The sequence below is a fragment of the Macaca fascicularis genome, chromosome 19, assembly GCF_037993035.2.
Source record: "Macaca fascicularis isolate 582-1 chromosome 19, T2T-MFA8v1.1".
Lineage (NCBI taxonomy): Eukaryota > Metazoa > Chordata > Mammalia > Primates > Cercopithecidae > Macaca > Macaca fascicularis.
In genome coordinates, this window is record NC_088393.1 from 6,017,149 (window position 1) to 6,042,341 (window position 25,193).

The following is a 25,193-nucleotide window of genomic DNA, read 5'->3' on the forward strand; positions in this document are numbered from 1 at the left end:
GGTCCGCTGTGCCTAAATGCCTCTTCCAAGTCCTCCCACCTGAGCAGGGAGGGAGACTGGCCCACTGCCTTAGGGGTGAGGCAGTTTTCTTTTATTTTTGAGATGGAGTTTCACTCTTGGTGCCCAGGTTGCAGTGCAGTGGCACGGTCTCAGCTCACCGCAACCTCCGCCTCCTGGGTTGAAGTGATGCACCTGCCTCAGCCTCAGCCTCTTGAGTAGCTGGGATTATAGGCACGCGCTATCATGCCTAGCTAATTTTGTATTTTCAGGAGAGACGGGGTTTCACCATATTGGCCAGGCTGGTCTTGAACTCCTGACTTCGTGATCTGCTCGCCTTGGCCTCCCAAAGTGCTGGGATTACAGGTGTGAGCCACCATACTGAGCCAGCAGTTTTCATTTATTATTTCAGAAGCAGTGGCATAGGTCCCTCTAATGAGCACGGCAGACGAGGGGGGCTCTCAAACTCAAATGCCAACAGGGGCAGGGAGTTAACAGAGAAGAGAGAAGGAAGCACATAAGCCCTCCTTGTCTCCCACACAGTCACTGGAATCTACCTGTGTGTTTGATCATAGCCCTTTGGGCTTGTCAAATCAGGTTTTTTTAAGGGGAGTCAAAAATTTGGCTAAGATAACTCTCCGATTTTATTTTATTATTATTTTTTGAGACAGGGTCTCGCTCTGTCGCCCAGGCTGGAGGGCAGTGGCGATATTTCGGCTCACTGCAACCTCCGCCTCCCGAGTTCAAGCGATTCTCCTGCCTCAGTCTCCTGAGTATCTGGAACTACAGGCGTGTGCCACCATGACTGGCTAATTTTTGTATTTATTTTTTTTTTTTAGTAGAGATGAGGTTTCGTCATGTTGGCTAGGCTGTTCTCAAACCCCTGACCTCAGGTGATCCACCTGCCTCAGCCTCCCAAAGTGCTGGGATCACAGCCATAAGCCATCACACCCAGCCCTCTCCAATTTTATTTTAATGTTTGTTTTTGTTTTAGAGACAAAGTCTTGTATGATAGTGGTGCTATCATAGCTTACTGTAACCTTGAACTCCTGGGCTCAAGTGATCCTCCCATCTCAGTCTCTTGAGTAGCTGGGACTACAGGTGTGCACCACCATGCCTAGCTAATTTTTAATTTTTTTTTTTTTTTTTTTTTGGTAGAGATGGGGTCTGGCTACATTACCGAGGCTGGTCTTGAACTCCTGGCCTCAAGAAATTCTCCTATCTTGGCCTCCCAAAGTGCTGGGATTACAGACATGAGCCACTATACCTGGCCCTACATATGTTTCTTAAGAAACAGGGTCTTGCTATATTATCCAGGCTGGACTCAAACTGCCGGGCTCAAGCCATCCTCCTGCCTCTGCCTCTTGAGTAGCTGGGACTACAGGCACATGCCACTAAGCCTGGCTAGCTCTCTGATTTTGTTTTTTTAAATTTAAAAAAATTTTTTTAATGTTTTTGAGACAGCATTTCATTCGTCGCCCAGGCTGAATGCAATGGCATGATCTTGGCTCATAGAAAACTCCACCTCCCAGGTTCAAGGGATTTTCCCGCCTTAGCCTCCAGAGAAGCTGGGATTACAGGCGCCCGCCACCATGCCCAGCTAATTTTTTTTTTTTGTATTATTAACAGAAATGGGGTTTCACCATGTTGGCCAGGCTGGTCTTGAACTCCTGACCTCAGGTGATCCGCCCGCCTCGGCCTCCCAAAGTGCTGAGATTACAGGCGTGAGCCACCGCACCCGGCCTAAATGCTAACATGAAAATATCTGAAAGCACCGTGTAGAACCCACAAACCACTCTGCGGCTTCCAGGGAGCATGCAAAGAGTCAAGCCGCACGGCCGGGGCCCCGAGTCCTGCCAACCCCACGCCTCACCTCCCTGCTGCGTCTTGACCTGGATGGGGTCCGAGAGGGGCCCGTCACCGACGGAGGTGAAGGCGAGCACCCGTACGGTGTAGGTCTCGTCCTCCAGCAAGCTGCCCACGGTGGTCAGCAGGCTGTCGTCCACGTTGTGCTTCTGCCAGTTGCCCACGGGGTGCTCCGGCTCCATGGTGTAGTACACACGGTAGCCACGAATCAGCCCGTTGGGCTCCACCGGCTCCTCCCACTGCACAATCATGGTAGTGGCGCTGAGCATCCGGGCTTGCACGTTTCGCGGCGCGCTGGCCGGGGCCTGCTCGCCCGTGCGGGTGACCACGGACTCGCTGGGGGGTCCCTGGCCGATGGAGTTGACGGCCGACACCCAGATCTCGTACTCCGAGTTGGGGCTCAGGCCGCCAATGCTGTAGCGCGTGGTGGTAATGTCCTCTTTAATCTGATATGGCCCGTCCTGGCTCTTGGATTTATATTCGATGACGTAATAGGATACAGGGTCTGGGTTGCCCGAGTCCCACGTGATGGTGATGCTGGTGGCTGTGTTTTCGGTCACCACAGGAGTCCCGGGAGCTTTGGGAAGAGCTGTGGGCAGGAGGCAGCTGTGTCATGTGTTGGGCACATTGGTTGAGGACCTTAAAGGCTGTGTGACTTTCACCATTCAATTGCCTTCTCTGAACCTTGATTTGCCCAGCAGTAACCATGGGCCTCATGAACCCTGTCATCACCTATGTGGCAAATTATGGCCCAGGGGCCACCTAGTACCCATTTTCTTTCTTTTCTTTTCTTTTTTTTTTTGACAGAGCAAGGCTCCGTCAAAGGTTGCCTGGATCTCAGCTCACTGCAACCTCCACCTCCTGGGTTCAAGTGATTCTCCTGCCTCAGCCTCCCCAGTAACTGGGATTACAGATGTCTGCCACCATGCCCAGGTAATTTTTTTTTTTTTTTGTATTTTTAGTAGACACGGTTTCACCATGTCGGCTAGGCTGATCTCAAACTCCTGACCTCACGTGATCTGCCCGGCTCGGCCTCCCAAAGTGCTGGGATTATAGGCGTGAGTCACTGCGCCCGGCCAGGATCATGTATAACCAATAAATACCTGTTCAAAGAACAACCGTTCCCTTCCTAGCCATGAATGACTGAAGCCAAAAAGGTAACTTGGAGGTGCTCCCACGCTGCCTCCCACCTGTGCCTGAAGTCAGGGATCAACTCCAGCCTGCCCCTCCACCTAGAAGCCCCATGGGCCCTGCTCACATTTCACCGTGATCTGAGCAACCGCCTCGATGACGCCCAGGCTGGACATGGCCACGCAGGTGTAGTTGGCCGAGTCCTTGACGTCTGTGAGTTCCAGCACGTTCCGGCCTACGGGCATGTCATCCTCGGGCGTCAGATCCTCGGCCCCCTGCATCCACTTCACGTACGGCATGGGCGAGCCCACGGCCACACAGGTGATGTTCACGTTGCCCCCTGGCATGATCTCGTGGCTCACGGGCAGGATGGAGAAGCGCGGGGCCACGCGGCGGACTGGGGAGGGGGCGGCAGCGGCGACGGGAGGGAGGTGTGAGGTGGGGTGGGGGTGGGAGGGGAAGACAAGATGAGGAGGAGAAAAGAAAGAAAAGCAGGAAGGAAGAAAGAAAGAAGGAAAGAAAGAAAAAAAGGAAAAAAAAAGTGGAAAACCATTTAAATATAAACGGGGCTGGTTCTTTTCCCTCTGTTGATTTTTTTCCCCCCAAATGAAAACAAAACAAAAGAACCAAATTAAAAAACCAAATTCCAACACAAAGAAACCAAAACTTCAAAGGAAGGTACTTCACAAACAATATATAGAGAGATATATCAATATATAATAGACATGAAGCATTATCTCATAGCAACAGGGTTTCATAGACCAGGGTGGCTGGTCACAGCACAGATACGAACACAAAAATTTATCAGCGGTTTCTCATCTTTGCAGACAGAGGTGGCTTCAGGGGGCAGCCCCTCCGATCACTCCTGAATGGGGGCATCTCCTTCGGGGAGCGCTGGAAGATCCTGGCTGCGAGTGTCAGGATGTGGGTGGGTTAGGAGACGGGGCAACTTCTAACCCTCCCTGGTTCTCGGGATGTGGTGGTCACAGGACAGTTGTTGAGAGACCAGGAGACAGTAGGAGCCTGAGATTCTCAACCCCCCACTTCCCGGGGACTCGGGGCATTGCCCACTTACCCCCCTCCCACCAGGCCCTCCAGGAAAAGATGAGAAACTCTAATGAAATTTTTGTGGTTTTTGGGTATAGAAACCCTTCTAAAAGCTTCTGTCAGATCTGACAAGTTTCCATCAATAGATGCAGCTCTGAGTCACAAACATCATGCAAAATAGATTGAGAGAGAGAGAGAGAGAGAGAAAGAGAGAGAGAAAGACAGAGAAAGGAGGGAAGAACTGCAGGGGGATCTGGATCTTGGGGATCTCTAGTGCACACTTACGTGACACCAGAGAGAGGAGACGAATGAATGGGGAGAAAGAGAGAAGAGGAGAAAACAGGGACAGAGAGCGGGAGGGGCAGAGAAAGAAAGAAAGAAAGGGGGGGGCCCACTTCAATGCTGCATATTAATTCTAGCAGATGTGATCCAATGTGACATGCCACATTGTCACATCACAGCCCTGGCAGAATAATAAATAGGATATTCATAATAATAATAATTAATAATAAACAAGGGAATGAACTTGAACGTTGAGAGAACAGGGACATATTCTGTGCGTTTCTTAGCGGGGAAGTGGATGCAGCCTTCTCTCAGAGACCATGAAGGCAGCAGGATGCATTTCGGGGGCTCCGTTTTCGGAAGTCAGATGGGTTCCGGGGCAGCGGGAAGGGGAGGAGGCTAGCGGGCACCTGAACTTGCAAAGAGCATTGCTGGCCCAGAGGGGCTGTTTAACTGCTGTGGGAAGGACTCGGGTGAACCTAATAAATCCTTCTAGCGGGAAAAGGGGTTGTCCCTGGGTGACAGTCTCAGGTCCTAAAGAAGACACATGGGTGCGTCCCCAGCTTTGGGTGGGTGAAGGAGTCTTGTTTCAACTGCACAGATGACCGACTGGAGGCTCAGTTAGGATCCCCATCAACACCTGCCTCTGATTTTCATACAGGACTGGGGGGATGCAGCCTCGGGGGGTGGTCTCAGGGGGTCTGGTCTATGATGCTAAGGAGGGCGTTCAAGGGGATAAAGGGAGGCAGCCCCAACTCACTCCCTTCCAGCCTCGGTTCCTAGCTGGAAATCCCAACCCCTGCCTTCCTGAATCTGGGCGGGAGGCAAAGAGAAGGGGGGACGTTGACAGGCGTGGGAGTGGGGTCTGGAAGCTGGCAGCCCTTCGGAAAAAGAAGCCCCACGAAAAGTCCAGAGTCGCGCTGGAGACAGGATGGAGGGAGTGGAGGGTACTGCTCCCGGGGAGGAGTCGGGGCAGGGGGAGACAGAAGGGCCATGCACACAGAGTGGAGGTGAGGGGCGAGGTGCCGTGAGATGGGGGGGGCAGGTGGCTTTCTGGTAGGGCTGGGTGGAGGGTGGGGGTGTGGGGGGAGAATGGGGTCCGGCCAGCCGGCGGACGCGGTCCAGGCCAGCCGCCGGCACCCACAGCGAGGCACAGGTAAGATGCCAAGGCTGAGTTGTCATGGAAACGGAACACAATGGAGAAATGAGCGTGGGGGGAGCTAATTATTCAAGGACAGAAAAAAAACGGCATCGACGTCCAAAACAAAACCAGGAAGAACAAATGAAATAACAAAGCAAAAGCAATTAAAAAAAAAAAAGAGGAGAGAATCTAAAAAACAAACAAACAAAAAAACTCCCTCTGAAACAAAACACAACACCCAAAAGCAAGAAGAAAAAGAAAAAAAAAAATCATGGAATGGGTGTGGGGCTGAAAATCGGGGTCTGAAAGGAGGAGGACTGTGGCTTCCCCAGGGAGATACCCTCCCCCTGGCAGAACACAGGATCCGGCCTCCCCACCCAGCACCCAAGAGCCTTGGCCAAGGGTTTGGGGTGGCCACAGGGGTGGGAGCCTCATGGTCAAAAACCCTTCGGAACAAACCAACCCAGCCCGACTCAAGTCTCTCTCTCTAAAGCCCCTCTCAGCCCACTTCTCAACGGCACCCTGCCCCTCTTAGGGCTGAGCGAGTTGGAGGTCCCAGAGCTGAAATCACATAGCAAGGTGAACTCCTCAGGGTCTCAGAATCCCATAGTAAACCTCTCCAGGTAGAGGTGGAGGAGCTGATGTAGCTGAATGAGCCCAGGTGGCCTTGGGAAGATCCCCCGTCCTCCTGGAGTCCCAGTTTCCTCATCTGTAAAATGGAGGGAATTGGGTATCCTGACGAGAAAGGCATTAACCTGACTGGGGCAGTGCCTGGCACAGCAGGTGCTAAATCCAGGCATGGAGCTGGTGAAGTTACCTTTCAGCCTCCCAGGTCCTGGCACGATCAAACAGCTTCTCTCTACCTTAAAGGAGTCCAGGGACGAATTATAAAAAGGAAATGGAGGCCAGGCGTGGTGGCTCATGCCTGTAATGTCAGCACTTTGGGAGGCCGAGGCGGGCGGATCTCCTGAGATCAAGAGTTGGAGACCAGCCTGGCCAACATGGCAAAATCTCATCTCTACTAAAAATACAAAAATTAGCCGGGCATGGTGGTGGGTGCCTGTAGTCCCAGCTACTCTGGAAGCTGAGGCAGGAGAATTGCTTGAGCCCGGGAGGCAAAGGTTGCAGTGAGCCGAGATCGCGTCAGTGCACTCCAGCCCGGGTGACAGAGCAGGACTCCATCTCCAAATAAATAAATAAATAAACAAACAAATAAATAAATAAAGGAAATGGGAACAGTAAGAATTTCTACTGAATCCCCATCTTACTTTCTTCCTTCTAACAATTTTAAGAGGCAAACATCCTTATGCTCATTTTGCAGATGAGGCAACAGAGACTCAGAGAGGTGACAAGACTAGATGGAACTCACAGAAAGGAAGTAGTGTAGCCAGAACTCAAAGCCAGGCGAGCCTGGTTCCTGCCTCTCAGAGAAAACAAGGCTTTTCTCACCATGGTGAGTAACGAGGATTACAGCCAAGTATCAATTCTTGGCATCTGGCTCTTTCAAACTTGTGTGTCCTGACCCACTGCGGACACCAAAGAGGAAAAAAGTACCCATCGCCTATATCAAACTCCAGGTACTGGCCAGTAGCCACTGGTTGAATAACATCCAGTAGCCATCATAATAAATGTCCAGAAGCCATCAGCAAAAGGGTCATACTCAAAGGAATTGGTGGAACATCAAAGGGAGTAAGATCTAGATTTAGGATCTAAAGGTTAAGTGCCAGGCCAATTTATCTCTTCTATAAGGGTCAACATCTTATCCAAAAGACCCCGTTCCTGTTTGATCCAATCTTAAAATATCTCCCCGTAGGGATGTCATAATTTGCAAGGTACTTCTAACTTTTTTTTAGAAGTAGAGACAAGGGGATACCCGTTAAATATGTAGAAGACTTGCAGTACTATAAATCAGTTAACTATAGAGTTCACTATATTTATATAGTTATTATATAACTATATATAAGGTTAACTATAAATCAGTTACATGTGGGAGGGCATTTATCAACAGCAGTAATTTTAGGGCTCACAATCCCCAACATGGCCAGCAACCATCAGTTAAATGGACCTGCCAACAAATTATCATGGCTTCTCTGACACCTAAGAAAATTGCCCACTTGCTTTCTCACCCACCTTATTTGTTTCAAAGGGTGCGCTCTAGGAAGAGGGCTGGTTTGCCACGAGTTTAAGGGAGGATCATGCCCATTGGCACTAGGTGGCTCAGATCTCCCACTCCCTGGGGGCCTGGTAAGGCCTCTGGGCATCCTCCCAGCTGGCAAGGGCGGGCGACTGATGCTGTGTTCTGCCCGGTTTGGTGCTGGCACCCACCCACGTCATCTTTCCACCCCCGGCTGCAAGCTTGAGGTGCAGGTTAGAAAGTAAGGTGGGCACGGAGCCCACGGGACGGAGAGGCCCCGCAGGATGGAGAGGCCCCGCGGGACCCCCGCCCCCAATTACCGACCTGAATGGAGGGTCCAGGCAGGTTATAAGGGGACCACACCAGCCTTGGTCCTCAGCACGCTCCAGCTGGCTCTGGTTTCCAGCTCTTCTCGTCACCGAGTAGCCGGGGGGTCCCAGCGGGGGGGACCCGCTTGGGCGAGGGGGACGGGAGGGTGGGCGGTGGGGTGGGGGGGTGGCAGGTTGTGGGGGGGGTGGTCGCTTCAAACCCCGATTCACATGGAAAAACAACTCAAAAACCGTCAAAGCAACCAGGAGACGACCCCTCCCCCAGGCAGGAAGAGGCAGAAACACAAAAACCAAAAAAGGGAGTTGGGAGTGGGGGGTGAGGGTAAAGGGGGGGGGAAGGAAACTCAAAAGTGAGGTGATCTGGTTGAAGCACTAGGTAAGGAACCCCGACAGTGTCAGACATCTCAACGATTCAGCAAGCCGCAGCTCCAAAGGGTGCGGGGACGGGGTGGGGGGCTCTGCTGGGCATTTTGGGGTGGGAGAAGGTTCTAGATACTTCTCCAAACTCCAAAATGAATATGCGGATGGAGAGGGCAGGGGAGAGATGCCAAGAAATTGTGCAGCCTCCGGGGGGTTTATTTAAGCTTAGATTACACCTGTCGGGGGGGAAGGGAGGGGTTGGAAACATTCCTAATTCCATAGCCCACTTCTTGTCCTCTCCTTTGAACTCCAGCCTGTGGCCCAAGGAGGGTGGGCACCGCCCCTCAGCCCACCTGCGTATTTTCTGCTACCCTTCTCCATCATTTGGCTGTGCCTCCTTCCCTCCCTCCCACCTCCCCGCTCCCACCGCCAGCTCCCTCCGCCATTGAGGTAGCGTGCAAGGCCCGGAGGGACCTGGCTGGCACCGTGGCCCACGGGCTGACCAGCGGCCTTGGCAAGTTGTTGGTATTTTGAGCTGGACGTTTGGATGCGCTCTAGATACTTTTTACATTTTGTTTTGTTTTTGTTTTTTTGGTGCCCGCTCTCTCTGTCTCTCGTGTCTTTTTGTTTTTCCCCCAGTTCTGGCCAATCCATGGACTTCCCTCACCACCCCCCACCTCGCTGCGGCCGCCGGAGACACAGGGCTTTCCAAATGACAAGGTGTAATCTAATATTCCCCTCACAAACCCCCTCCCCCAACAGAGGAAACAGCGAATGCAGAGGGTGTGAGGCAGGCAGCAGGCGAGAGGTGTTAGAGCTCAGTGTTCCTGCAGAATGACCCCCTCCTCGCCGCCCGCCCTGCCCAAATGGAGGGAAGCCTACCTTCCCACCCTTGGAGTCCCCTCTCCCCCATGTGATGAGGGTGGGATGAGAAGGTCTGGGTCCTGATCTAACACTGCCTGCCCCTAGGATCAAGCCAGTGGCCTTGGGTAGGGAGGCGTGGCCAGGTATAGTAAGCACGAACTGGGGAGCTGGCCCACACACCCCAATGCGAGCCTTTCTGGGGATACAGGAGGTGAGGGGTGTTCCAGCCCAATATCTGTGTCTGTCCCTGTTTTGGGGGGCCAGGAGGTAAAGGGAACACCTGGGGTTCACATCCATCAATTTTAGGGCTTGGGTATTGGAAATTTAATTTAAAAAACAATTTTTCCCCACAAATTTGTATACTATGGATTGATCTGAAAAAGCCTGGAGATGGGTCACAAATATTGAAAAAGAGGACCTGGAAATCGGACAGTCTAGGCCTGGCTGGTGTCATACATCAGGAACTGGTTTCTTAGCTCAGCACTTGAGACTCTGCGTTAAATTATGCCAGTCCCATTGGTCTCTTCCAAAACCTTGAAGATATCCTCAGTCCCTTCAAGGTAGAACATTCCCCAACTGGCCAGCGTGGTGGCTCACGCCTGTAATCCCAGCACTTTGGGAGGCTGAGGTGCGTGAATCACCTGAGGTCAGGAGTTTGAGACCAGCCTGGCCAACATGGTGAAACCCATCTCTACTAAAAATACAAAAATTAGCCAAGTGTGGTGCCGGGCGCCTATAATTCCAGCTACTCAGGACGCTGAGGCAAGAAGATCACTTGAACCCAGAAGGCGGAGGTTGCAGTGAGCCGAAATCATGCCACTGTACTCCAGCCTGGGTGACAGAGTAAGACTCTGTCTAAAAAAAAAAAAAAAAAAAAAGGCCGAGTGCAGTGGCTTACACCTGTAATCCCAGCACTTTGGGAGGCCGAGGCAGGTAGATTACTTGAGGTAAGGAGAACAGCCTAGCCAATGTGGCAAAACCCTGTCTCTACTAAAAATACAAAAATTAGCCAGGCGTGGTGGCGGGCAACTGTAAACCCAGCTACTTGGGAGGCTAAGGCAGGAGAATCACTTGAACCCAGGAGGCGGAGGTTGCAGTGAGCAGAGATCGCATCATTGCACTCAGCCTGAGCAACAAGAATGAAACTCCGTCTCCAAAAAAAAAAAAAAAAAGAAAGAAAAGAAAAGAAAAAAAGAAGAAGAAAATTCCTCCTAATGTCTCCAGCTTGTTCCAAGTTCCCCTGGCATCAGAGGACCATTTACATGGGTCCTGTGCACCATGTTTCAATAATGCTATGTAGCTAGACCAGGTGGTAAAGACACTACCTTTAACCACTAACTCATACTCTAAAGGCTTAGAGTTTTAAAGAACCAGAAAAGAACATTCACAGTCAGGCAGAATATAATCTGATCATCTTCCCACCTTGTCAAAAGCCAGAGGAGGGAGAATTCAACTACAGCTGGGAGTGGAGCTGCCAGCTGTATTTTTAAAAAATGGACACAATTTTGACTTCAGCCCTTTGGATCCCAGAGATAAATTTTAGGAGGAGAAGGTCAAGTCTGAATATTTTACCCCCTGTTCCACCCAGAGTCAGCCAAAGCTGGAGATCTGTCAGTTTAAAAAATAAGTAAAAGATTAGAGGTTACATTTTTCCCCCTTTTTGCAATTAATTCCTGTGATAGGCTGCTCTGGCAACAATGTAAATACTTGTAGCTTTCAGAGCATGCCAGGTAGCTCATCTCTTCTGGTGGGCTGGTACTTATCTGCAAGGGTAGCCTTGCACTTAACATAGGCCTTTGTTGTCCCTTTCTGTGGCCACAGAACTTCCTAGGAAATGACAGTGGGGAAAATGAGAGCTATGGCTCTGGGGAGGCCGCTGATTTCATGGGGATGGGGTTGGAGCCAGGAGAAAATGAGATCATGAGATGAGCTCAGGAAAGCACTAGCGAAAAATGAGGTCTGAGCAAATGAATTAGCTTCTGCCCTACAATTATTTTTTAAAGTTTCCCATATGCCATCTTATTCAAACAGTGGACATGTGAAGTACATAACAGGGAAACTAAGACCCATGAAGAAGGGAAGTGACTTGCCCAGATCATTTGCTTGAATCCTTTATTTACAACAATCCTACTGGCAATGCTTGTTACATAGAGCACTTGACAAGCACTGAGTTCAATGAAATCCTTCCAACTAACCTGTGATCGAAGTTCATTTATGATCTCTACTGTTCAGATGAGGAAGTGGGGACTCCAAGTGGTCAAGTGACTAGTTCAAGGTCACATAGCCAGGGAGGGGCACAGACAAGACTGGAATCCAGGTCTGCCAGAGTCCAGAGCCTATGCTCTCATCACTTTCTGGGCTGTAGTGCCCAGAAAGTCCAAGTGATCTTCAGAGACCCTCTGTTCACTCAGTTCCAATGCACCAGGACCTAGCTTTGGTGAAGAAGCTGGGAGCCCCCTTTCTCCCATCGTTTGGCACTGCTCTGAGGGTCAGCCTGGCAGCTCTCATGCTGGGTTAACAAGGAGATCTTATTGCATCTAAAGTCCTCTTGCCAACTTGGTCCAGGATTTAATAATTGGCAAGTTTAGAGAAGGTGGGTGAGGGACAAGAGGGGGAAAAGGTGATTCCAAACTCTGGTTTCTGTCCTCAACATTGTCTAAATTGGGTAGTCAACTGGGGTTGGTGGTTAAAAATCTACATGGATATTTTATTGGGGGGTGTTTTTTATTCGGAGGTTGGAGTAAGACTCTCAAGGGCATGCCTTTTCTTGGGGAGGGGAGCAGAAGATGGGGGGGTGTGCATCTCTGAAGATTTGCAAGAGTGAGAGACACACAGAGAGAAAGAGAGCTGAAAAAGAGAAAGAGGAAGCAGAGGGAGAGTTGGGGAGGCAGAGAGAGCAGGGGAGAGGCTGTGTCCAAGGTTCCCCTGGGCTGTTTCCAGAATTCCACAGCTCTGATGCTCAGGTACTCAGAAAGTGACCATGCTGTGTTGCTGGACAAAAGACACCTGTGACTGGGCTCAGGGTCTGAGAGGGGATGGGGGAAGCAGCTAGTGCTGCCTGGGAGGCAGAGGCATAGTGTTCCAGGTCAGACAACTGGCCAAGTCTTTCTTCCAAAGTCTGCCAGGCTACATCTCCTAACGGGCACTTCTGGATTGGTACCCAGTCAGAATGCATACAGTCATCACAGCAGCTGCCATTTCGAGTGCCGATTACATACCAAGTATGCACAGTCCTGTGAAGATGGTGCTGTTATTGCCCCCTCCCCTCATTTAACACTGACCACAATCCATATTTGGATACGTCACTAAAATGAGTAAGAACTCAAAATGCTAGTGCACATTCAGCAGTACTTCAAATGCCTGGGTTTGGGCTTATTTGGGAGCGCAGGAGGCAGTCTCATTCCGAGGCAGAAGGATGGGAATACTTCGCCTGCTTAAGCTTCCTTCCAACATGGCTGCCTGGAGGCAGGGAGCTGAGTTACTACCTCTGGGGAAAGAGGGGCTGGCCAGTGAGGTCAGGAAATTTGGGCTGCTCTCTCCACATATCCCACCCATGTTCTGACCTCCTGCCATCTGTCTGTGCCACCTCCCTTGTGCCCTTGTGCCTAAGTGGTCACTTTCTGCCCTGGCATCCCAGCTGTGGGATCCCTTCTGCCCTCCTGGATGATAGCTGGGACAGGAACACTGGCTTTTAAATCACAATGCGTTTGGAGAACAACCACAGAACAGCTCAACCCAAGAAACCAAAACCAAAGAGCACAGAAACAAGACAGAACCAAAGACGAGTCACTTTGGGGGAGAAGAGGACCAGGTGAAGGGAATGGGAGGGGAAAAAAGAACCACTTGATTTTTCCCCCCAAAACGAAACAAAACCAAAGAAAAAAAGAAAAAAGAAAAAAGAAATAAAAAGGAAAAAAGAAAACCAAAAGAGAAAAACGGAACGGAAGACGAGAAACACTCCAACAGAAGGCGTTGGGAATTCACCAAACCAAACCGACAAGAGAAGCATGCAGAGAAATTTTTACATTCTCCCAGCATGCATCAGGCCCAAGTTACCATGACGACGAGGAGTGCAAAAAACTTAGCAACAACATTACCAACGGATGCAGAGGCGACCATAATGCAAGCATCGCATGTGTGCGGCCGGCCCTAGGCCGGGCTGGGCGCGGCTGAGATTTTCGTGTCTTTCTGGGTTTTGCTCTTGCTTGGAGGTTTTTTTTTGTTTAGTTTGCTTTGTGCTTATGATTCATATTCCATCTTTTAAGATTGTTGTTCATTTTTCTATTTTTTTCGTGTGCGTGTCAGCGTGTGTCCGTGTGGTGTCTACATGTGTTTTGTGTGTGTGCGTGTCATTTTCAGAATGTAAAAATGTGGGTAAAGAAAGTAAAAAAGAAAAAAACACACCAACCTTCTCGAAGCTCTGAGGGATGTAAAGGGGGTTTGATGCGGAACACAATGACATGGGAAGAAGAGAAAAAATAGGGGAGATACAGAGAGTAAAAAGAGGACTTCCCAAGGCTAAAAGCTGCAATAGTTTGTTGTTTTTTTTTTTCTTTAAACCAAAAAAAAATATTAAAATTAAAAAATAAAAAGAACAGCAATGACCTTTTTGTCTTTTTTCCACTCTGCCCTTGACATATAAGATCTACATTTGCCTTTCTCCATTCTTTTCTAAACTTGATTCTGGAGCATCTAAGACCCAGGCAAAGATGGGGAAGTGGAACCTCACCCCCTCGACTGCCCCCAAGAGGATGGAGGCTCATGCTGGGGACCCCACCTCTGGGCGATGAGGACACAGAAGCCCCCCTCCCTTCTTGCACCCTCACTAAAGGCCCCACCCGGCTCCCTGCCCCATACCCGCTGTCCACACTCTTTTGAGCCCTGCTGGATTTACAAACCCCCATCCCAGGTGTTGGCAGAGAAATAAGCAGGTTAGGTGAAGACCAGTCAGTTGGAGTCACGAACGCGTTACAACTCACCAGAGGTGCCGTGACAGCGGATCAGACGTGCCCCTACCCACCACCCGCCCACACACCCACATTCCCATCCCCTCCCCCTCCATGCGGCCTCCTCCTCACAGACAAAATGCAAAACCCCAGGTCCAGGACCAAGGAGTCACTTCAGGGCCAGCAGGTGCTGTGGATGGTGAGGACGAAGGTGGTGAGTGAGGGTCTGTGGGCGGGGGATGAGCCACACGGCCTCCTGGATGGAGAATGACTAGGGCTTGGCACTTCGCATGTGGGAAACTGAGGCCCAGAGAAGGATGTGATCGAGTCAATTATACAGCGCTAACTGGGGCAGCCCTGGGGATTGAATGGGGCCCTGGCATCCTGGCAGAAGCTGTTTCTACCACAAATCTGATCAGAAACAGCTACTAGGAGGTGAAAAAGGGAGGAGGAGGAGGAGGAGGAGGAGGAGGAAGACTACAAATTCTGAAAAGACCCAAGAGCCAACACACGAGATAAGAGGAGGCCAACGGAGGAATCTGGGGGCAAGGGAGCCCCCTGGCACCTCTGAGGCAGCACCAAGGGACCCACAAGGAAGGAAGCTTCCTTGGGGCCGGGGAGTGGGGAGGTGCTGGGGCGAGGCCCCCACGCTGCTGGGCATGACTGAGTGGGAATTGGAAACCAAGAGCAACAAGCTTCGCTGGGTGCCGTGCCTGCCCCAGCTTGGTGCAACGACCGAGCCCCCCGGGTGCCTGTGCCCGCTGTGGCCCCAGCCTCCCAACGGCCTGGACGGTCCTTCTCCGAGAGTCATTAGGAAGAGACAGAAAGCACCGGGCTCTGGACCAGCCAGTGGGGGGCGGGGGGCAGGCAGCCTCGAAGACCCCTCCCCAACTTCTAGATTGAGGGCCCTGGATTGGGGGGGCAGTGAAGCGGGGAGCTACGAGGCCACAAAGTTAGGAGAAGCAAAGCCAGCACACAGCACGGGAAGGCACGACACGCCACAGAAGCCAACTCGGGTGGGCAGGCGGGTGGGGAGGGGTGGGGCAGAGGCCTGCAGGCTCCCCTGGCCCTGTAGGCCCAAGACTCACCCCCTCACCCTGCCCCACGCCTTCCTACCCCACCATCACTGCCTCCCCAGAGCCCTGCTGCCCACGGGGCATCTGTTGCAAGGCACGAGGAAGGGAATTTAAGCTGCCCCCATTCTACACGTAAGGAAACTGAGGCCCAGAGAGGGACGCCGCCTCGGCCAAGGTCCCACCGCGACCGGGGAGGGGCCTTCCTGCCTGGGTGTGCAGGGGACGGGGGAGCCCGGAGGCGGTGAGCCCGAGGAGGGAGGGGGATGGGACGGGGCGGGTCCCTGCCTTCGACCTGGACACGGCGTTCCCTACCTCGCACGTAGAGGTTGGCAGGTGAGGAGTAGCGCACGCCGGCGCTGTTGGTGGCCACACACTCGTATTTGCCCTGGTCGGTTTCCTCACTGCTTTCAATCTGCAGGGCTCCTGTGGGAAGAGGGGAGAAAGCTTGGTCCGTTAGAGGGGGGCCCAGGAGTGAGCAGGGGAAAGCTGTCCCACCAGAGTGTTGTCCGGCCTGTCTCCTGTTCTGGCTGGGCCAGAGAGGCAGATAAGAGGTGAGAAGCCCCAGCTCGGCCAGGCCTTGTATGACCTCCACCCCCACATCTAGCCCCACCAGGGCCTGGACACACCAGATTCCCCAGCAAATTCTCCACTCGCAGTGGGAAAGCAGCTGGTCATGAGGCTGCTGCTTCATGACTGCCAAGTTGAATTACAAAGCTGGAGAAAAGTGTGGTTGAGAAAGCACTAAATGATGCTCTCCCGGCCAGAAGGAAAGAGTGGGTTGGCATTCACAACTCATAACCATCATTTGATAGATCCAGGGACCTAAGGGGGCCCACCACAAATCATGTGAAAATTCAGGGAGCTGGTGGTTGCTCTGTTTCATTAAGTGCCCATGAGTAAATGAACATGGGTCTGGGTTCCTCAATTGTGTTTGGAATCCTAGTCCTCAAAGTCCTCAACGCCCGTAAGTAAATGGAGACAGGGTTGTACTTCTTCAGGCGTGTTTGAAATTTCAGGATTAGGTTATACCCTGAGGTAGCTAAAGTAAAAAACGTTGAGGCTGGTGTGTATCAAGTATGTTTGAAATCAAAGCCATGGATCTGGATCCAAGCCTTCTGGCCTGAAGTTGATTGAAAAGAAGTCAGAATTTCCCCAAGTATTTTGAGTCGTCGAAGTAAAAGTCTGAATTTACCTGCTTGTATTTAAAACCACAGGCCTGAAGTCAATATCCTGGTGCTCATGAGTAATTGAATAGACTTCGTCGAGTGTGTTTAAAATTATGGTCCTAGACCCAATTCTATGATGCTCATAGGTACACAAGGATTAGATTAAATTTTCAAACGTGTTTGAAATCAGGGGTCTGATTGAAAGCCTCTTATACTCACAAGTAAAGTTGAGGCTAAAATGCTCCAAGCCTGGATCAAAGAATTTGTTGGTCATGAGTAAATACAGATATAAAGAAGACGGCAATTTTTCAAATCACAGGCATATTTAAAATTTAAATATCACAGGCAAAAATCCAAGGTCTTGGTGTTCATGAGTAGATGAAAATAGAACTGATTTCCCCTCAATACATTTGAAATCACAGGCCCAAATCAAAGACTTCACTTCCAATGAACATATAAAAATGAATGAACCTTCTCAAGAATATCTGAAATCACAGGCCTTGATCAAACACTACTGTGCCCGTGAGTAAATGAAAACGAGGCCAAGATTTCCCCAAAGATATCTGAAACCACATGCCTGAAACAAGTCCCTCATTTTCACAAGTAAATGAAGCCGAGTATGTCTTAAATTACAGGCCTTGATAAAAACTTGAGTGCCCAAAAATAAAAAATAAGGCAAAAGTTTCCCCACGTATGCTTGTAATCACAGGCCTGGATCAAAGTCCTTATTCTCATAAGTAAATAAAACTTAGTGTAACATATCTAAGTATGTTTGAATCACAGGCCTGGACCCAAGTGCCTGTCGACCATGAGTAAATGAAGATGAGTGAATATCCGCAAATGTGTTTGAATCACAAGCTTCAATCAGAGCCTACGGCACCAAGGATCCAAACATCCAGACTGAGTTTTCCAGTCTTGTTTGTGATTATCCCACAGAAATGACATGCACCCACAGATGGGGGGATTCTCTCTGGAGGTCATGGATAAAGACTCTGCCCCCATAGAACACTGCCTATTCTTCTTTGACCTCGAGGTTCTGGGAAGCAGGCAGTATCTCCATCACTAAGGAGGCCCAGAGAGGGTCAGGAGACTGCTCTAGGTCACACAGCATTTGTAGCAAAGGTAGGGTTGGACACTGATTCTTCCCCAGGGTTCCCACTCAGGCCTTCTCTTGGCTCTTCTCTGAGGCAGCAGTTGGGTGGGGGATAACGGATGGAGCAGACTGACCTGAGAGCGCGTGTCTCTACGTGTCCTTGGGTTAGACCCTCCAGATCAGAAAGAACTGTGGAGCTGGAAGGCCCACTTTGCTTTTTCTTTTTTTTTTTCTTTTTTTGAGACAGAGTCTCTCTCTGTCACCCAGGCTGGAGTGCAACGGCGTGATCCTGGTGGCTCACTGCAACCTCTGCTTCCCGGGTTCAAGCGATTCTCCTGCCTCAGCCTCCCGAGTAGCTGGGATTACAGGCGCCCGCCACCACACCCGGCTAATTTTCGTGTTTTTAGTAGAGATGGGGTTTGACCATGCTGCCCAGGCTGGTCTTGAATTTCTGACCTCAGATGATTCACCTGCCTCGGCCTCCCACAGTGTTGGGATTACAGGCATGAGCCACTGCGCCCGGCCTGCACTGCTCATTTCAGAGGTGGCTAAACAACATGGGGCTCCCAGCACTCTGGGGGTCTTGCCAGGTAGGGTCCTTCCCAGAGGGGGAGAGAGCCCCCTGGCCTTCCACAGTCAGGTGACCTGAGGAGTCACCTCGGCCACATTCAGGCCCCCCGGCCACAGACACAGACACAGACGCAGAGACCAGACTAACACTGGGTGGAACGAGGGTGGTGGCAGGGTGGACACGCATGGAAGCGGGCCTGGGGACAGCCCCTGTGGAGCCTGAGGGGCTGAGTGGGCAGCGAGAGAGAGCGTGAGTGGCCGGGTGAGGAGTCTCGTACCTCGAATCGGAGTGCTTTCTGTAAGGGAAGCAGAGAGAACCAGGTGAATGTCACAAGGCGGTCATGGGGGGCCAGGGGCCCCAGGGAAGCTGGGCCGGGGCCATAAGCCAGGCCTCTGCACTCTGCCCCGGGGAGGGGATCGAGCCAGCCCTGGGCATATGGACCCTGCAGGCTTTGCTGATGAAGCTGGAAGAGGCCTCCTAAGAGCAGGGTGAGGTCTGAGGGCTTGTCAAAGCAGGAGGGCTTCCTGTAGGAGGCGGGAATCTCTGGGGGTGGAGGGATGGAGTCTAGAAGACTCTCTGGACGGGCTGAGGGGCGTCTCTATGCCCAGGGGAGGTCTGTCAGCCTGGGCCTTTGGTGGCCTTCCCTCTGGGCCAAGGGAGGGAGGTTCATGACCCCCGCCTTCCTTCTTTCCTTCTTAGGGAGCCCAGCAAGGGACTGTTTTCAAGTCCGGACTAGGAAGGGACAAGGAGCAACAGGAATTATCTTGTTAGAGACAGGGAGGTGGGTGGGGTTAGTGCCCCAGGGCCAGGCATTAATACAGCCAAGGAAGGGTGTCACAGACAGGCCAAGTAGGAGGGACGGGGAGAGGCCTGCAGCCTTCTTACCAAGAGGAAAAGAGGAAAGACCTGTTTATCTGGGCCTTGCGGGCAGGAACGGTTAACTGCAAAGCAGGAAAAGGTGGCTCAGGGCTGGAACGTTACCCCTCTGCTCATGATCTAGGGAGAAGTTTTGGGCTCCCTTGTCTCTGCTGCCGATGGCCGATAAGCTGATAACTCGGCCGGCTGGGGCCAAGAAGATCCTAAGACCTGGATCTGCCTGGAGTGGCCAGACACGTGAAAAAACAGCTCATTCTGCGTGGCCCAAACCCATTTTACAGATGGGCCAACTGAGGCTCAGAGGGGAATCTCTGAGGTCCCATCATGAGGCGGGGGTGGGCACTGAGCCTAGCTCTCCGGCCTCCTGGGCTGAGGAGCTTCTGGCCTGAAGTTTTCGGGCTCCCTGTATTATCTTTCGAGGTATCCTCGTGAGGCCACTCTGCACCCTTTACCGGGGAGCAAATGGGAATTTGCCTAAAGTTACACCCTGGAGAACTGGAATCCGAGTCGGCAGAAATCCAGGCTGGCCTTTGCTAGGACATTGGGATGACGATGGTGGAAGCCCGGGTTATAGAAAGTCTTTTCAAGCCGGCCCAGTGGTGTAATCCTGGCACTTTGGGAAGCTGAGACAGGTGGATCACCTGAGGTCAGGAGTTTGAGACCAGCCTGGCCAACATGGTAAAACCCGGTCTCTACTAAAAATCCAAAAATTAGCTGGGTGTGGTCGCGGGTGCCTGTAATCCCTGCTGCTCAGGAGACTGAGGCAGAAGAATTGCCTGAACCGGGGAGGCGGAGACTTTAGTGAGCTGAGATGGTGCCATTGTACCCCAGCCTGGGTGACAGATTGAGACTGTCTCAAAAAAAAGAAGTCTTTTCAAGTTGGCCAAATCACTCAGGGCTATTCTATCAAGCGGAAACAATGTATTTCTTAGACATTAAAAGGTGTTCCACTTCCCACCCGGAGAGAGATGAAAGCACTGATATCATAGACTAACATCAGTCACTCTCACTTTAGTATGAATTAGTCCCACAACTGATTTCAGGGGATTCAGGCTGAATGCTGAGAAAAGGGGATGAGGAGTGCCCAGTAGCAGCTACGCTGGAAAAATCTCCACCCCACGCCCAGCCGCAGCCCCCAAACTTCTGTAATTAAATCCTTTTCCAGCAGGGCTAAGGCCAAGAAGAAAGTGGGGGAGGACGAAGTTCCATGAGCCCGAGGATGCCTCTGAACCCCCCTCAGCCTCCACTCTGAGGTCTGCCTGGCCCCTTGTGGACTTGTCTCTTTTCCTCTTTTCCTTTGGGTTTTTTTCTCCGCTGTACACTAGTGCCCAGCTGGGGAGGGCTGAGGGGCTCGTTGGGGAGGAGGGAGAGGGCGTTAGTATAACATACCAGGCAGAGTGGGTCACAGTTACCATCACGGTGGCTGTTAGTTTGGTGAGGAGAAGGGGGCAGAAGGGGCACAAAGGGGATGGGGCGTTAGTTGTTGACGTGGTGATGAAATCAGACTTACCAAAGGTTTCTGAACGTTTACAACAGGAGGATAAGAAAAGAGAACAGGAAGTTAACAGGTGGTTAGGAAGAATCCTGTGTCCTCATCGAGGAGGGGAGGGCAGGGGAGGAGAGGGGGACGCTCAGAATAATAATAATAATAATAATAACATTTCTTACGGTTCCTAAAGTGGTTTATGTTCACTAAGCACCTAGCAGGCGTTAGACATTCGATCCTGCAGAGGTCACCAGAACACAAGGAAATAGGCATGTTTTATGGGGAAACTGAGGCCACCGCTCCCCTGCTTGCAGAGGCCTCGGAGCTGCAAACATCCTCAGCCAGGCTGGGAGAGGGGAGGCAATTTGTCCCTGCAGTGTGAGGTCTGAGTCTCTCCAGGGAAGAGATTCTGGGCTCCATGTCTGAACTTTTTTGGGGCTTGGTTTTCACTAAGGAGGAGCAGAAAGCGGAGAACGGGTAGGTGGGCTCTTTGGTGGGGGGCAAGGATGGGCAGTGAGTGCGGGGCACTGGGGATGATTTGGGGAGGGACTGCTGCGAGGGGGGTACTCCGTGGCGGGGTCCTCGGAGGAAGGGGAGAGAGAAAGCAAAAGGAGGTGTGTGTGTGAAGGTGCAGGGTGATCTCAACAGTGACCTGAATGAAGGCAGGGCGTCAAGCCCGGCACAACTGAAAACAGTAAATCCATGACACAGACACACACGCATGTGCAGCCACACGTGTGCTCTCCCAATGTAGGGAGACACAGCTCCACCACGTGTCCCCACGCACAAGCACTAGGGAGGTGCAGGCTGAGAGGCACGTGCGCGGGTCACCGCCCTGTGCGCACAGGCACGGGAGTGACTGCAACGTGGGTGCACGTGTGGCCGAGATGCAGGCAGACGCTTTGCTCCGGGTGGGGGAAGGGAGGCCCATGTATGACAGCGGCGAGGCCTGCACACCTGTGCCCACACGCGGGAGGCAGGCCAGGCCGGCACGGGGAGCCCAGACATGCACACGTGGACATGTCGTGAAGCAGGGGGACGACACACAGGCAGACACAGTCCCCCAGACAGATGGACCCGCAGATGGGCCACGTGGGTGCTTTGTGGAGACACAATGGTGGAACCGCCCATCCCCAAGGCTCTGCGTGTCCCAAGGTCTCCCTAGCTCCCCCAGGGCCTGAACAGAGAGGCTGGACTGCCCGCCGGTGCCCCATTACAGACCTGAAGCCCCGCCATCACCTCTGCTCGTCTTTGTCCCATGATGTTCTTACTGCTCAGCCTTGAAGACATTCTCTCCCTGTAGTTTTCTATGGCTCCCCATCACCTTACCTGTCACCTCTGGACACTTACCATTGCCTTACATAGCTTCCACTACTCCTGCCTGTCTGGGTCCCATTGTATTCTCACTGGACATGCCTACTGCTTCTGTATAGAGGATGCTCTCTCTCTGCCACCTTCCATAGCTCCCTATTACATACCCATTGAAGCTGGTCTCCCCTTTTCACCCTCCATGGCTCACCGACACTTCTCCTTGTCTGTCTCCCAATGCTTGGGCACTCCCAATACCCACCATTCTCGGTGGCTTGCTTGCTTTCTTTTTGGAGACTAGGGTCTTGCTACATAGACCATGCTGGTCTCAAACTCCTGGCCTCAAGCAAGCCTTCTGCCTTGGCCTCCCAAAGAGCTTGGATTACAAGCATAAGCCACTGTGCCCAGCCCCCTCAGTGGCTTCCTATCACCCACAACAGTCTGTGGGTGACAGTCGTGATCTCACTGCCTGAGTATGGGAGATGCTCTCCCCCCACCATGGCCCTACATGACTCCTTACCCTTGTGCATGTCTGCACCATTATATCTTCACTGGCCAGGTGTTGAAGCATTCTTCTTCTACCACTGTCTATAGCTCCCCGGTACTCATGCCCATCTGTGCCCCCTAATATCCTCAGTGTGTGGCTTTGAAGACATTTGCCTCCACTCCTCCAGTGCCAATGCCTGCCATGGCCGCACACTGTCTCTGTCTGTCCTCCAGTAGTCCCCACAGCTTGGGGCCTGCAGATGCTCCCCGCCCCCTGCTGCCCTCCGAGGCTCCCACGTCCTGTCAGCCACACACACTCACCCGATCGTAGCTGTTTGATGCGTCCATTGCTGGCACTAGGATCTACGGGCAGGAAGTCCTTGAACCAGGTGATCTCAGGGTCAGGGTTGCCGCTGGCCGCACAGAGCATGGTGGCTGTCCGTGTCCGCTCCACCACCTTCAACTGCGGGCCCATGTCGATGTTGGGGAAGCCGGAGGGCAGCTGGTCCTCTGAGGGCAGAGACGGGAGAGAAATGGGCATGGTTCTGAGCACTGCACGGCCACCCCTCCAGCCTGGGGCTCAGGGAGTGCCCGGCCACGTGTCCGGCTCCTGCCTGGCTGCGTGACCTCAGCCCTGGGTGCCATCCTTTACAGTCAGTTCTCTCTTTTTTTTTTGAGACAGGGTCTTGCTGTCTCAAGTGCAGTGGCACAATCATAGCTCACTGCAGTCTCAATGATCTGGGCTCAAGTGATCCTCCTGCCTCAGCCTCCTGAATAGCTGGGACTATAAGCACGTGCCACCATGCCTGGCTAATTTTTAAAATTTTTGTAGAGAGGGGGTCTCGCTGTGTTGTCCAGGCTGGTCTCAAACTCCTGGCTCCAAGCAATCCTACCGCTTCTGCCTCCCAAAGCACTGAGATTACAGGCATGAGCCACTGCACCTGGCTGGGTCCCTCTTCTGTACAAGGGGGAGGCTCGTGTGAGGGAACTGAGCAGGCTAGAATATTTCTCACTGGGGGGTGACTCTGCTGCCCTGGGAGACACTGGGCGATGTCTGGGGATATCTGAAGTTGTCATGACTTGGGGGTGGGTGCTCCTGGAATGGACTGGGTGGGGCTCAGAGATGCTCTGCCTCCTGCTATGTATAAGCACAAACCTGGCCCCAGGGTCCACGGCGCTGAGTGGGTTCATTTACAGCAGCCTGAGGACACCTTTCTTTTTATCTTTTAAAAAATTTTTGTAGACAGACAGACAGACAGATAGATGTATCAGCTGGGCGCGGTGGCTCATGCCTGTAATCCCAGCACTTTGGGAGGCCGAGGTAGGTGGATCACTTAAGGCTAGGAGTTTAAGAACCAGCCTGGTCAACATGGTGAAACCCCATCTCTATTAAAAACAAAAATTAGCCAGATGTGATGGTGCACGCTTGTAATCCCAGCTACTCGGGAGACTGAGGCAGAAAAATCACTTGAACCTGGGAGATGGAGGTTGCGGTGAGCTGAGATCACGCCCATGCACTCTAGCCTGGGCGACAGAGTGAGACTCGGTCTCAAAAAAAAAAAATAAATAAAAATAAAATAAATAAAATATAGAGATATGGTCTCACTATGTTGCCCAGATTGGTCTCGAACTCCTGGGCTCAAGGAATCCTCCCACCTCGGCCTCCCAAAGCACTGGGATTACAGGTATTTTACAGGTATGAGCCACTGTGCCTGGCCTGGAAGACACCCTTTTTTTTTTTTTTTGAGATGGAGTCTCTCTGTTGGCCAGGCTGGAAGGCACTGGCATGCACTCCACACCCGGCTAATTTTTGTACTTTTAGTAGAGACGGGGTTTTGCCATGTTGACCAGGCTGGTCTCGAACTCCTGACCTTGTGATCCGCCCGCCTTGTCCTCCCAAAGTGCCTGGAATACAGGCGTGAGCCACCGCGCCCGCCTGCCTTTCTAAACATAAACCACACTGCTCCCCCGTGGTACACCCTTCTGTGGTCCCACCACCCTCAGAAGGAGCCCCGGCTGCTTGTCTGCTGCCGACCCCTGCCACCTTCCCTTCTCTTTTTCTCTCTGGCCCAGTCACGCTGGCCTCCACGGCTCTCAAAGTCATCAAGCCCCCTCCCTCGGGTCACCTGTTCTGTTCCCTTGGCCTGGAATTCCTGTTCCCGCATCTGTCTACTGATTGGAACACCACCTGGGACTAGCTCCAACAACCTTGCTCTAAATGCCCCTACACTCCCCACTGTCCTATCTGCAGCAGGGAACTCTGAAATGATGCATCTGCGTCCCTAGCACCCAGGGCAGAACCGGGCATACAGTAGGAGCTCAATCAATGAACAAACAACTCAATCCTGGTTGAGCACTCAATCCTCCAGCACGGTGAGTGGCCCCAGGTCTCCAGCGCTCGGTATCCCTCTTGGGTGGCGAGGTTCTAGCTGCCCTCCATGGTAGATGGAGACTGGTGGTGATGGGGTCGGGGGACAAGGAGGAGAAACTCAGCTTCCTGGGAGCTCCTGGTCCCAGAGCTCCCTGACCGGTGGGAACGTGCTTCTGGGCTGAGGTGATGAGCTGAGCCGGCCGAGTGACAGTCTGCCTCGCATCCAGGGTGCTCTACAAACCAAGATGGGCCGGCCGCAGGGGCTCACACCTGTGACCCCAACACTGTGGGAGGCCAAGGCAGGAGGATCACCTGAGGTGAGGAGTTCGAGACCAGCCTGGCCAACATGGTGAAACCCCGTCTCTACTAAAATACAGAAATTAGCCGGGCGTGGTGGCGGGCACCTGTAATCCCAGCTACTCGAGAAGCTGAGGCAAAAGAATTACTTAAACCCAGGAAGTGGAGGTTGCAGTGAGCCGAGATCACGCCACTGTACTCCAGCTTGGGTGACAAAGCAAGACTCTGTCTCAAAAAAAAAAATTAGGAAACAGCCATGTAGAGCAGACTCATAACCGCTCCCCCCACCCCGCCCAACTCCATTCCAAAGGACAAGTGACAAAAAAGTGACCAATCGCAGTGCAAGAAATAGGCAGCTCGTCTGTA

General features: G+C 52.2%; 1 protein-coding gene across 16 annotated transcripts in view; it reads right to left on the minus strand.

Annotated features, from left to right (window-relative positions):
- Positions 1-25,193, minus strand: part of PTPRS (protein tyrosine phosphatase receptor type S) — a 134,627-nt gene that overhangs the window by 36,473 nt on the left and 72,961 nt on the right. For all 16 annotated transcript variants that reach the window (XM_065535150.1, XM_065535149.1, XM_005587609.4 and 13 more), the window contains exons 5-8: positions 22,481-22,669; positions 15,486-15,596; positions 3,122-3,391; positions 1,871-2,452 (exon numbers count right to left, since the gene is read on the minus strand). In XM_065535150.1, the coding sequence (XP_065391222.1) occupies positions 1,871-2,452; positions 3,122-3,391; positions 15,486-15,596; positions 22,481-22,669 (1,152 nt within the window). The remainder of the gene's footprint in view (positions 1-1,870; positions 2,453-3,121; positions 3,392-15,485; positions 15,597-22,480; positions 22,670-25,193) is intronic.